Genomic DNA, 13,717 nt, shown 5'->3' with positions numbered 1-13,717 from the left:
CACAACAGCCTGATGTGTTCCAGCCTTCTCTCCTGGCCCTGCAGCCTTGTACCAGCTGTGTTTGCTACCTGCCAGTCCAGGGTTTTACCTGGGACTGCTGCCAGGCTTATCAGTTCACTCTGATTTACACCTTTAACACTGGGATTACAATCACTTTAATGCTTCCTGCTTTCTATCCCAATTACCTGATGTTCATGAATTCCATGGAGAAACTAAAACCATGAAAAATCCTATATAAAGGTTAAAAAGGGAATGAGAATGTCTCCCATTTTTCTTTCAGTCAAAGTGAGTAACACATAGGTACATGTTATTTATTACCCTCTCTCCTGACAGCACCACATGACACAGTTTCCTGCTGAAAAGTTACAGACAGCAGGAGAAAGCCCAGCTGAGCAATACAAGGGAGCCATCTGGGATCTTCTGAGCTTGGAGAAATCCCCAGACTACCACAGAGTGGGAATTTTTTCCAAAAGAGAAAATGGGAGGAGAGAAAATGAATTAGTTTTTCAATGTCTGACCACTCCCGGGCCCAGCCAAGGCTCTCGAGGTGCGAATCCCTGACCTGCTGCCTCCAGCAGAGAACTGGTATGAAACAATCTCCCCATCCTCTTGGTGTTGGGGAAAACCAGGGGGTCACAGCTCTGCACATTTAACTAGTCCATGGCAGGAACAGAACGAGCCAGACACCAAGGACTGGTGTCTTTGCCACCACCCAAAACCAAACAACTGCTCCCAAGACTGGTGTCTCCAACTCTGCAGCTACTTCCTAGCTTTGAATTCAAGCTTGTTTTTTCCACTGAGGACATCTAGAAATGCTGTGTGTCTGCTACATTCATCTACCAAACCCAGTGCTTTTCTCCCTGTTTGCTCACTGCTTTTCCTCTAAAGTCTTGATTTGCACTGTTAACACCCTTCTCCAGCTTGGTCCAAAAGCCACCAGCTTCCAACATGACTCTGGAACATGGTCCAACCTTCTGCACTTGGGACTCTTCCCTTCAGCTTTTTGTGCCACCTTTTACTGTGCCTATATAAATATGAAAAGCCACCAGGTGACCACGCTGCCCTTTAATTCCCCTCTCCTCACCACACTACAACAGCCTTTGGCCAGCCTGCCTGCTGCTCACTCACAGCTCTCTGACCTCCCTCTTGCCTCTTCTCCATGTTTCTGTTCATGCTAATTTTTGTTACTGCTCTAAGTTTTTGGACTCTGTTCTTCTGCAAATATTTCCTTTTCATTACACACATGTCCAGTGCACAGGACAATGGTCCTGGGCACCTGATTTATTGAATACATAAAGAAATCTAGTATGAGTTACTCCCCAAGTCTTCTACCTTCAGAGGTACTTGCTCCCCAAGATCTACAGACAAGAGAGCTCCTGCTGAGAAATGACCAGCTTCCTTTGGGACCCTCCTCAAACCCCTTTTCACCTGAAGAACAGTTTTTCTCCAGGCTACAACAGATTGCTCCCACAAATGCCACGGGATGAACTATTTCCCCTCCAAGAGCACCGGCCTGCCCCTGACAGCCCCCACAGCCACGGCCTCAGCCTCCTCTGAACATGGACCACCAAAGATTCCAGCATTACACTGTGGGTATTTCCAGGCTTACACATTTCACCCTTCCCTGCTGCAACCTGCCTTTAGTAATCAATTGTTCCTTTCAGATTTTAGACACCAAGGTGACTCCTCAGTGCACCCTTTTCTCCACAGGCTACCTTCAGAAAGAGTCTTAGAGTAACTCTGCCCCAACCCTCTGCTGCATTTAACTGGTGGAATCTTTGTTATTGGGCAGAGAATTTGGAGTGATATTTATCACCCTTCTACTGAACGTCTTTGATACATTTTTATGGTGGTATCGCTCTCTTCAGCTCTCTGATCAAAGCTGTAACCCAAACAGCATCACCCAGCTGGGGGAACCTGCAGAGCACCCCTCTGGTAACTCCTGGAGAAACAACAGCTCTGTGTGTGCTGGGGAGGGACCAGAGTGACCTGGAGCAGCTGGGGGCAGTTGGACATTTGTGGCTGCTCAGCAGCACTGCCAGTGCCCAGTGCCCTGGTTCCCCTGCCTGGTGCTGACCCTGCAGATGTGCTGCACTCACTGCACCTTCATTATGTGCTGTTAATAAATCAGTGAGCTGACCTGACCCTGATTGGATCTAAACCACAAACGTGGAGTTTTCCCCTGCCACGCTTACAAAGCCTCCAGTCCAACACAGCTGGCCTCCAGCAGGCAGCCCAAATCCAAACCCTGCCCAACAGCTGGACTGGAAAGTGTCTCTCAGGAAGCAATTCATGTGTCTGGGCTTGGGCTTATGCCCAGGACAGTTTCACTTGGAAAGAAATGTTCCCAGCACCCCCCATCCCTCCTGCCAACTCCCTGCACTAAAATGACACCTGCTGGATGCAGAGCATCCCTGATTCAGGAATGCAAACCTTGCCAATATATGCCTGCAATGACCAAACCAAGCACCTGTTCCCACCCCTGACTGCTGTGCTGGCAATCCCAAAATGTTAATATACTTTATCCTGTGCCCTGGATGCCTAAGTGGGACCTGACCATGTGAAACAGAGCAGCTCCTCCTGGCAGCAGGAACTCACACAATGAACAGTTCTTACAAATCAATCCCCCCATCTCTGATCTCTCAGCCTGGATGCCTAAGGGAAATTTAAGAAATCATCTTCTAAACATGAGACTGGGAACAAAAATTCATAAATCTGTGGGATACAGAAAAACAAGGACTTACTTCTATGACATTATAAATCCTTTTTTCCCCATTAGCCTTTCCATCTTTTACCTTCCTTCCTTCCCCAGTTCTCAGCTCCCACTTTCCCCTCAGTAACTCTCACCACCTCACCTTCCCCTGCTCTCACCCCCCTAGAAGTACCAACGACCTTTTCCTTCTCTTTCAGAGTTTACCTGATTTGTATCTAAACAGAAAGCAAGCAATTGCTCTTAGCTTGTGTTTTCTTTGTAATCTTCTGCTTTCAGCTCAAACCTGAAAGGCTTGTATGTCCCAAAGCCTCTCTCCTTTTTACAGCTATATCCATTGGTCTCATAAAGATACCACCTCAGGCTACACCCCACCCCCAGCCTGCCCTCAGATCATTATAGATACAGCAAAGTAACACTAGAAACCTGGATGGACCTACATATTAAAATACTGTGTCAGAAATGGTCCTGTACAAGCCTGAACACCTAAAAAATGCTCATGAAAGAGACTATTTTTCCTTCTGAGCTGCTGGTGTTATTTCTTTGTCTACTCACATCTACCCACACTTCTCAAGTGATCCCCTTTAATGCCTGCCCATTTCCAAGTGTAAATCATGGCTTACACACCAGCCATGGGCCAAATGATCTCCTAATGGATGAAATGACAGATACAGTGCAGATCAAACAAACTACAATGGAAGTTCGATAGAAAACCACCCAGAACAAACTGCTCCAGCCACCCCAAGGCTGTGGTGCCTCTCCACCCTGTTTGTTGTGAGCACAGCTGGGCTGCAGGGCAGGAAACAGAGCTTCCCTCGGATCAAGCACTCAGAACAGTCAGTGTTCTGCAGGGGTGGGGTGAAACCCCAAAGAATAGGTTGGTAAGAGCTCTCAAGGTCAGGGTAATTCCCATTTCCATGGAGGATTCCAGAAGCAGAACTGTACTTGGAAAGGCCATTCCTGAGGGACCTTCAGAGCTCATTCCTATGAGCTCTATTATGTCTCACATGGATCAGAACAGTGTGAGAAATCCAGGAGAGATCAAGGCTATTCTGCACTCACCTCATGAAACAATGTCTCATACAAATGCACCCTAGTTTGGAAAAGCAGGCAGAGCCAGCCAGGCACAGAACTTATAAATAAGTTCATGGTAAGGACGTTCCTTCTGCTGTAATTTTGACACAAGAAAACATGAAACTCTTTCCCCTGCTGACAGCTCTCACCCTGCACCATCTGTGCTGGACCTCAGCAATTGACTGCAGTGAGTTCAAAGCCTGGAGAGTGCAGGGGAGGGAGATGGGAGTCCCACTGAAGGCTCTGTGTCCTGGCATTTGCACCCAGAGCAAGGCAAGGGGGCCCTGCTGCTCAAGAAAGAGGCTGCAGGGGGAAATGGGAATGAAAGCCAGAATAAAGAACACTAATTATTCTTTTTTTCTAGTAGTTATTTTTAAATGTCGATACAGGTCAGCATTCAAAATAACTCTAAGAATTTATAATGCATTTTTATCATTTTTAGGTGCATAAAATGCTCATTTTATTAGCATTTTAGTAGAGCATCTTTTTTTTTTTGATGCTGATGGGGAAGTACAATTATTACTTCAGTTTTCATACCATTTTAATTTGATGTATTACTTCTGAAAAAGCTCTAAAAAGACAGGATGTTGGCCTCTGAGTGAGACAACAGCTAAGGAAAGGTCCTGAAAAGCTCAGTCTAACAAAGAAGTTACATGTCACATTGTCCTGCCTGCATTACACTTGTGTGCACTTCTTTTTATTAGCAATTGTTTCTGCCAGTACCTTACATTTCTACTGCAACATAAAAGATGCAATTAAAAGGTAAGTAAGGTAACTACATGTAAATATTAAGCTATTTGTGTCTACACATCACCAGCATTTCTTACAACTATTCATCAGCATTACCAACATCACTTATCAGTTATGCAAACTGCTGGACTCACAATAAATGCATTAATTATCTTGAGCAATAAAAATGTAAAAACCAGCTGCCATAAAATCCCGATAAAGACTGTTTGCACGGCTTAGACACGTGCACGTGATGTTAAATAGATCCTGAAACATGAACAAACCAGACACCAACATTTTACACGTGTTAGAGATGACATAAAATGATGGTAGAGAGGGCGGAGTTACAGAGAATCAGATCTAACAACTTTTTAGGCAATTTGTGTTTCATCAGTAAAATGTGCATGACCAAACCTCTACTTACTTTGGAAGGGGAGCCTTCGGTGATTTTCACCAGCTGCCAGAGAATAGAGTAGTGGGAACACTGCAGTGCCTGGACAACAATCTGGAACAGGAGGGACACACAGAATCCATGGGTTGGGAATATCACAGCAGTGAAATGTACAGAAAATTGATAATGCATTTTGGGGCCAAGAGAGGGGAGCAGCTCTCAGGTAAGTACTAAGAAACCAGCCTACTACAGGTGAACAAACCACTGTGGAAATGCTGGGACACAACAGGAAACTGCACTGGGGCACAGCAAGAGGTGATGCTGCAGCAGGACAGAGGGACAACCCAACAAATATGTATCTCAGTTCAAAAGCAGCTGTTTAAATCTGGCTTCGTTGCTAAACCAGCCCACAAATCTGTCCCACTGTCAAATGGACACATGGCCCAATTGCTAAAAAAAGGGAGAAAATACAATTTGTCTGACGGAGAAGACCAGGCTCATATTCATGGTGCCCATTAAAGCATCCATGGTGTCTTGTTAACATTTCAACTCTCCATTAGCTGCTAAAACTTTCAAACTCCTTAGAGTGGTCTCAAGAAGTAACACTAAGGAGAGTTCAGATTTCAGGACTTTCTTCCTAAGCTCAGAGCCATGACCCCCACATGCCACGTGGTAATGCCTCCTCAGCAGAGTCCTTTTGCAAAATACTTACACAGAATTTCGTGAGAATTGAGATTTTTTTTTTCCTAAATGAAGCTGAGGTAGAGTTAACAACTGTCTTCTAATTGAAATCAAATTAGAACTTAAAATGTGCTTAAATGCTGGAGTAGGAATCCTGCAGCTTAAACTGGAATCCTGGGAGAATGGTTTCTGTGCTTATCCATGTGAAACTAAAACTGAACTAAGAGGAAACAAAGTCCCAGATCTGTTCATTAGAAGAACCCCACTAGGATGATGTTCTTTCCTGGTGTTCATAAGCTTCCATCTTACCTTCAATGTACAACAACCATGTGTGGTAATTCCAACTGCAGCCAAGGTTTACAGTGCAAACACCACGATTTGTGCATTGCTTTTCCCAGCCAGGAACATTAATTGTTCCCTACTTTACAGATGAGAAAGGTGAGGGAAGCAGCTCAATGATCCAAGAATTTTCACCTCCTGTAGCCAGTGCCTGTCTACACAATAAAGTTCATTCAAAACTCCCTGGTTTCCCTAAATAACCCAAGTGCAGTGCATCAATCTTCTGAATTTCTGTCCAGCCAAACCCTTTAAAGCCTTGAACTGAAAGCCAGATGTGCAGGGCAGGTGTTGCTGTACCTGTTCTGGCATCGCTCCGTGTTCGATTCCAGTTCTCAGCAATCTGTAGCAGTTACTGAACAGGTCCCACTTGGTGAGATCATGGGCACTGCAACGAGAGGAGACACGAGATGAGCTGAGATCCTCCCAGCCAGGAGGAGCAGCCCAGACAGCTCTGGGCTTTGCACAGCTCACACAACCCAGTCTGCTGAGCAGGCAGCTCACACCAGGCTAAAAGCAGAAATTCAGCTTTTTGATAATCCAGAAAAGCGTTTTACTTCATGGCATTTCTGCAGGGAGGAGATAAACTCTCTACGTTCCACACATCTAAGTGCAGCGACGAGCTCCTCCTCGGGGTTGCCTCTAAATCATCTTCCCTCTCTGGTTCTAAGCACTGACAGAACTCCAGGAAACTCTTCTCTGACATTGCAGCAGAAACTATGGTCAAATTGTGGCAATATATTTAAGCAAATAAACTTATATATTTTTCTGCTGTCTCCTTTAGAAAAAAATAACCTACATTATCACTAGATCTTAAATATCCTGAACTATGTGAAGTGAGCACGATTTACAAGATGTACATGAGACAGAAAAGGTGCTGCCACCCCCATTCATTGTTTCACATTTCAGTGGCACCAACCTGATCCACCAGTGAGAGGAACACAAATGATATTAGAAACAAACACTCTACAGCCTTACAGACCTCAACAGCTCATGAAGTAGCTTTTTAATACAGAAATGGGAAATACAGAAGAAATTGCAAACCAGGTTGCCTGAAAGACAAAAATATTCTCACAAGAAAATTTAGGTTTAACACATTTTTCTGCAGTGGAATTAAACCGAGATAATTTGAAAGTTTATAATATGTATATAAAAGAGCAAACCACCTCAGAATAATCAGAAACTTGTTGATTAAAATACTGACCTGGAAGAAGGGATACTGAGACTGAACTGGCAAGTGTAAGTTAAATGAAGCAGCCTCTTGGCTCTGGCTCCCTCCCACCCAGCACCTCCATCTCCAGGATATGCTCCCTCTGCCCACCCTTGGTGTCTGCCCTGGTTTGAATAATTAACTGCCCTGCTCTGCCAGAAAGAAAAACTCTCTGGTTCTGAAAGGGACAGAGGGTGAACTCAGGGCTGGGAATGCCCAGATCCTGTTGAAGCCCCAGGCATGAAATGCTTCCCCCTCTGGAGGTGTCAGCCCTGGGAAATGTCTCAGATAAAAGTTTCCCAGCAAACACAACAATGAATGCCCTGGTGCTGAGAGCAAGGGCAGTTTGCACTCCAGGGCTGTGTCACTAAGCCAAGGTGCATCTTGACTTCCAGTTCAAATCCATGAATAGAACAACAGGAAAACTTTAAAAAAATAATGAAAATGAAAACATAAAAAATGTAAAAATACTTCTGAGACTTAGATGGTCTGTGAAGCACTAAAATAAAATGTTTCATAGATAAATTACAGGTGTCAGAGAAGTGCCCCAGTGACATTGAGCACACAGATGCTGCTTCAGCAAATCACAGGGCTGCAGCAGGGCAGAGTGGTCCCTCCTTAATTACAGCACTGTAATTAAAGCAGGAGGGTCTCCTTGGTGTGCAGAGGCAGATACCAGCACAGATTATCCACAGAGAATATGGAAGGAAGAGCTGCCTCATCCCTGCCCTTTCCTGTCAGAGCCCCTGTCAGGCAGCTGGCACAGGGCCCTGTCCCACTTCCCCAGCCCTGGGACACCTCAGCTCTGGGCTCGGAGGGGCCAGGGCCCCACAGCTCATCCCAGGATGAGCTCTGCAGCTTCCAGAGCTCCAAAAGTCTCACTGCATGCAAGCTGCACAGGGCTTTTCAATATAAACTCCCTTTGGGAAGAGCCTCCAGATTACATTTAGGCCTATTCTGGCACCCCTTTGTCTCTTTTGAGCTTCATGGCAATCAAAACAACAGTTATAAAGGTACCTTGGACACCACACAATTCCCACAGAGCTTCAGACTGACACACAGGCTCCCAGAACGAAAATTCCCACACCACAGAATTTTCCCTTAGTCCCTTCTGTGTCAGAGGGTTTTCATGGACCAGAGAAAACAGCATTTCATTTAAGGTATGTTTTCATCCCTCTGGCCAGCCCTGTCTGCTGGGGCACATCCTGGCAGACAGCTGGCAGCTGAAGGAAAGGTACCAGTTCCACAGTGTTTCTCAAAGCATGGCAAGAAGCAGCTTAGAAAAGTTTCTTTTTGAAGAGATGATCTCTGCACCCACAAAACTGCTTCCCTTTATAAAGAGCCCCAAAGAGAGAGAAGCTGCACCTCGGGCTTCGAACAGCTGTGCTGGACACAGCCTAATTTCTGTGGGGAGGTTTCATTTCTCACCATTTCTACTTTTTCTGGAAATAAGAAACTGCTGAGTAACTCAGTCTGAAGGATGCACTGGTCAACTACTGCAAAAAAGGCTAAACAACTGGTTTCTAAAAGAGGAAGAGAGGATGTGCTGATCTGACCATGGATTCACCTGTCTGGGAAGTGCCCTGGCTGATCACACTTATATACATAGTGCTTTCATCTGGAGAGTTCTTACAGTTGAATTAGGTTGGAGTCAGTATAGAAAAATTGTCTCTATGCCCTTAAGGACAGTAAAAAATGCTACAAGATTCTGGCAAAAAAAACCCCAAGTGGATACTCAAGGGGTTCTATTCAGAAGATCTCAAGAAAATTTATTATTGTATTCTAAAAATGTGGAAGGAAACGTTTAAATGATGAATTTCATTTGTACTGGAATACCAATATCCTCGTCTGATGGAAAGACATGAATTAAAAAGTGTGCTGGGAGCCCTTTGTTGACATGACCCTCTCAGAAAGAGGATTAGCTCAGGCTTGAGAAATCTCAGTACAGGAGCTTTTGGTCTGGAAGGCTTTTCTCATAATCCCTTGCCATGTATTTCCACCTTGCTGGTCTTCTTTTTCCTAAAGTGTGAAGCAGCAGCAGCAGCAGCAGCAGCGACCAAAGAAACAGAAGCACAGATAAGGCCCAGTGGAGTTTCTCTCACTGGAAGGAGACAGGGACTTGTTTCCTTTCCAAGCCCCAGCAACTACTTTATCAGGGCACTTCTAGAAGATCTGAAAGGTATCAGTTGTTAGCCTGTGATTTCACCCTTCCACTGATTTAATTTCTTTTGGCTCCCAGTTGCTGACAGACAATGACAGTCCCAGGGAGCAGCCTTTGAGAGAACACTCTGGGGGAGTTTTGTATTGAACATCCCAACCTCAGAGCTCAGGGAGCAGCAAAAACTCTGTCTTGGATGGTGGAATTGTTTCCTTGCACAAAGAAATCACATCTCACACAACGTTCAGCACAGTAATGAAAAGATTTCATCACTTCTTTAAATGCAAGCAGATATTAATTAGAAATTCTCACTGAGCTGTAATCATAAATCACAAATCAGCTGGGGAATGACACATTAACTGTTTTTCAGCTGTGATTCTTTGCTCTTCCCTGTTTTGTGAAGGTGGAAGTAGATGTCCCCTACCCTGATTTGTGTGTTATTCAACAAGACTGTTTTTATGGGCTGAATTAACTCCCTACAGGTTTGGAACCCTGAGGGGAAAAAAATATATGGGAGACTCTCAGAAAAGCCTTGAGATTTGTGCTTCCCTCCTGAATGTGAACTGGAGCTTTCACCAGTCCTCTCAGGAAGGCAGAAGTGGCTCCAGTGTTACCAGGGAGACTGAAAGCCTCATTTGCACATGTGTCAGCCTGCTGCACTATGGAAATTAGGAACGATTTAATGATCTTTGTGGGATTCCTGTTGAATGGAAACAAAGAGTAGAAATGCTTTCAGAATCACTTCATACAGTAAGCCCATGCAGGATTCAGGATAAGTGAAGACTAAGCACAGAAAGAGAAATGAAATCACTGAAAATAAGCTGTATAGGCAGTGAAGGAAGGTCCTCTCACACCTTGTGACAAGGAAGAAATGATTTGTGGCTCTGAGCCACCTGCACATGGAGTTTTTTCCATGCTGCCCAGGAGCAAACTCTTCCTACAGCTGACAGAGGGGAAGATCAGGTCTTTGTGCTCCAAAATTCACAGTTCAAGTGGAATTCTCCAGGTTGTGAGGGTGCCGAGGGCTCTGAGAGCAGCAGGAGCCTGCAGAGCTGGTTTGTGCTCAGGGGAGGAGTTTCTGTGCAATCCACACAGTTAAACTTGGCCAACAATTCAACTGCAGGAAGAAAAGGCATCTTCCAGGCTCTCACCATAAACCATTAATTATTATTATTACTACTACTAATTCATTCTACAATTTTGAGGAGAAATACCTCAAAGGCACTGAGAAACACCTCCTGCAGGGCTCCCCTAAGCTGAGGCTCAAAGCACAGGTTTGGTGCCAGGGTCCCTCCTGCACTGTCACCCAGGGGAGCAGGACTTTTAGTGAGATACTCAGAGTGCAAAAGCATTCAGTGCAAGGGAGGATGTGCCACCTGCAAATCAAATCTGTAAAAGCAATGGCATTAACCAAGCAAGGACCCAGATTAATCCAGTTACAGTGACAAACACCACCAATCATCCTGCCCTCCATCTTTCAGGCCATATATTTTCTCATTTCCCAACACTTGACATTCCTGATACTTGGTGAAAGGAGAAAATTAACAGAGGGGGAAAAAACCACCTACTTGTGAAAAGAGGTCAACCTCTTGAGAGTGGAGAGCACGTTGTAAATGTCATCATCATCAGCTTCCTCTCCCTGTAAAGAAAAGGAAATCCATGGAGAGAGTCCATCACTGCAGGGAGGAGCAGCTCCTCTGAGGGTTTATGCTGATATTAAAACTGACTCCAAGTGTTCCAATGACTTGTATCTAGATCCCTTAACATTTAAGTAACCACTACACAGCACTAAAAAATAAGCAAGATCACCTGACAATATTAAGCATCATCACTGTGTTAATATCCAAACCAGTACCCTGTGGCAGTGGAAATCATTCCCAAGATAAAATCTGAGTTCTACCTGGGGTAGAAAGGGCTGGTCAGCTTTAACGTGCTATGATATCATTATCCTCATATTTTATGCAAACTGAACAGCAAATTCCCTTAGCGAAACAAGTGGAAATAAGATACTTCCAAACCCAAATTTTCCCAGCAACTTCCTGAAACTGGAAAGCCACTTAAAAGAATTCTTCTCCATTTCATTTTGTTATTTTTTTTTCCATCTAAAAGCCTAAAGTTAAGATATCTTCCTGCCTTCAGATGCAATTGCCAGTCAATGTTTCACTCACTATCAGCCCAGTGGGAAGCCATAAAGCAGTGGGATACTTGCTTGGGTACCCACATGCAGATTTTTTCATTTAAAATGTCTTTAAATTATGAAATAGACTTATTAAAACTAATTATTCAAACTGGTATCACTCAACAAAGAATACCACTAAGGCCATAATTTTAAATCCTCTTTCTTGCCTTCCCCTACTTGTGTCCTGGCTCTGTCTCCACATCTTTCTGTCCCTCATCTGACCTACGTGCTCGCTTTTCCTTACAGATCTAAAACTCTTACTTAATTTCTCACATGACTTTGAGACACAGCTTTTCTCTGACAGCCTCAGTCCTCCCCCCTCTCTCATGGAAGGGAATATCCACAAAGATCCTAAGCCCTCACTCTGCTCCTCCTGGAGCACAGGAAGGGGACACCCCAGAGGAGTTTGGTGTCACTGGGCCGTGTCCCTCCATGAGCCCAGTCCTTGCTCTCTGCCCAGCATTCCCAGTGCATCCTTCAGGGCTTTTGGCACTGGAAGGGGAGCTGCTGGCAAGGAGAAGTGAAGGGAAACAGAGTGGGAATAAGCACATATCTGCTTCCTGATTCTACAGCAGTTATAAAGAGAAGAGGAAATCAAGGAAAACTGCGGGAAAAGTGTTTTTCTCTCCAAGCCCATTTCCCCCGAGAAGCTGTTGGGAAGTCACTTCTGAATCCCAGGTTCTCCCTGCCCTGCTGTGACTCCCCTCAGTAAGAGGTGAGCTCAGAGGGATCTCTGAAGCACAGGCACAAAGGGAAGGGACTCTACAAGACCACTAATTATGGTGGCCTGGTGTGGAGAACAGGGCTGGTTCTGGGCTGGATCTTTGTGCTGCCAGTCCAGCTTTAACCCTTTTTGCCACCCAAGTCAGCAACAGCTTCCCCAAGGTCTGTCTTGCAGTTTTTGGTTTGGCAGGCCAGAGTGAGGAACTCCAGAAACCCAGGGCTGTGAAAACAGGTGCCAAGACATGGAATGTGGCATCAGCTGAAAGGGTTCCTCTGACACACGGACAGGCAGAGATGGAGCACAAATCCTGCAATGTCTTCCCAGGTTCTGCTCTGCAGGTGACAAGGCACAGATACAGTGTGTCTGTATGTGGCATGTTACATAAATAAGAGAAAAAAAGGTGTATTTCCTTTAATGTGTAAAAACACAGACTGCAGCTTAACCTTCTCTCAATGTGCATCAAAAATTAAATGCATCCACCACAGGGCAGCACATGACTGGAAGGGAAGAACAAGATCTATGCAGCCCTCATGTTATGTTTAAAGAGCATGAGAATTACAACAAATTAAGTAATGCTACACAAATTTAAATTGATCCAAAGGATGAAAAACTGAGTAAGGTTTCTATTCTTATTTAATGTATTCTGTCTTATGCCTTTTGAAGCATAAATTCTTACAACTAAATCCCAGGTACTTCCAGGTTTCAGACCTGTATCTTTATTTCATTCTTGCCAGGGCTCTTTTAATATGTCATTATAAATATTTTACTAAATCCTCTCTTCCATTCAAGACATAATCCAATCTTGATCTTGCTGCCTGCATATCTATTTGGGACTACTGGAATCACCACAAGCATTAATGTAAATGCAATTTCCTTTGCATTTTTCATCATCTTTCACCCACTTAATTTCTTATCTGGGCTGTTTAAATACTAGACTAAATTTTCAGAGGCAGGATTGTCCTGTAGACTTTCTTTTACAGCATCAGTGATTTGTAGGCTTAATGGCCAGGGCAAGGGATTTTCTACATGGAGAAACAGCTCCAAATAATTATGAAATAGCTGCTGCTGCTCTACATCTTCAGATGGGCAAATTCATGGCTCGGTCAGAATGTTTTTCTGCGGTTTATTATGGCATATTTTAGGTAATTAACGAAATGATTGTGAAGAGAACAAACCTCCTGCAGCAGATCCTCCACGGAATGGTTGAATCTGTCCACAAACTCATCGATGAGCTGGCTGTGGGCTATGTCCACCCTGTTCTGGATGGTGTACTCCTCACTGCAGAGGATGCTGTAGGTTTTGCTGCAGGCTTCCAGAACATCTGATTCCACATGCTTTTCCACAACAAACTTAATCTGTTTCAGTAAGGCATCCAGATGCTGTGGATCAGAAAAGAAGTTCAGCTTTCCCCTCGCCTGAACAGTGGAACTCAGAGCAAAAGCCATTCCCAGAACACACCAACGGGGGTTGGATTTTTCCTGTGCCAGGAAGGCACAGCTCTGGGTGCCTGGAATGGGGATCCCAG

The 13,717-nt window shown here is 44.5% G+C and overlaps 1 protein-coding gene across 2 annotated transcripts in view; it reads right to left on the bottom strand.

Moving 5' to 3' along the window:
* STAG1 (stromal antigen 1) overlaps positions 1-13,717 on the bottom strand; it is a 162,584-nt gene that overhangs the window by 20,526 nt on the left and 128,341 nt on the right. For both annotated transcript variants that reach the window (XM_027703865.1, XM_027703866.1), the window contains exons 19-22: positions 13,368-13,571; positions 10,858-10,928; positions 6,222-6,309; positions 4,938-5,018 (exon numbers count right to left, since the gene is read on the bottom strand). In XM_027703865.1, the coding sequence (XP_027559666.1) occupies positions 4,938-5,018; positions 6,222-6,309; positions 10,858-10,928; positions 13,368-13,571 (444 nt within the window). The remainder of the gene's footprint in view (positions 1-4,937; positions 5,019-6,221; positions 6,310-10,857; positions 10,929-13,367; positions 13,572-13,717) is intronic.

The sequence above is a fragment of the Neopelma chrysocephalum genome, unplaced genomic scaffold (assembly GCF_003984885.1).
Source record: "Neopelma chrysocephalum unplaced genomic scaffold, ASM398488v2 Primary Assembly neopelma1_252, whole genome shotgun sequence".
Lineage (NCBI taxonomy): Eukaryota > Metazoa > Chordata > Aves > Passeriformes > Pipridae > Neopelma > Neopelma chrysocephalum.
This window is presented reverse-complemented; position numbering and strand designations above follow the sequence as displayed.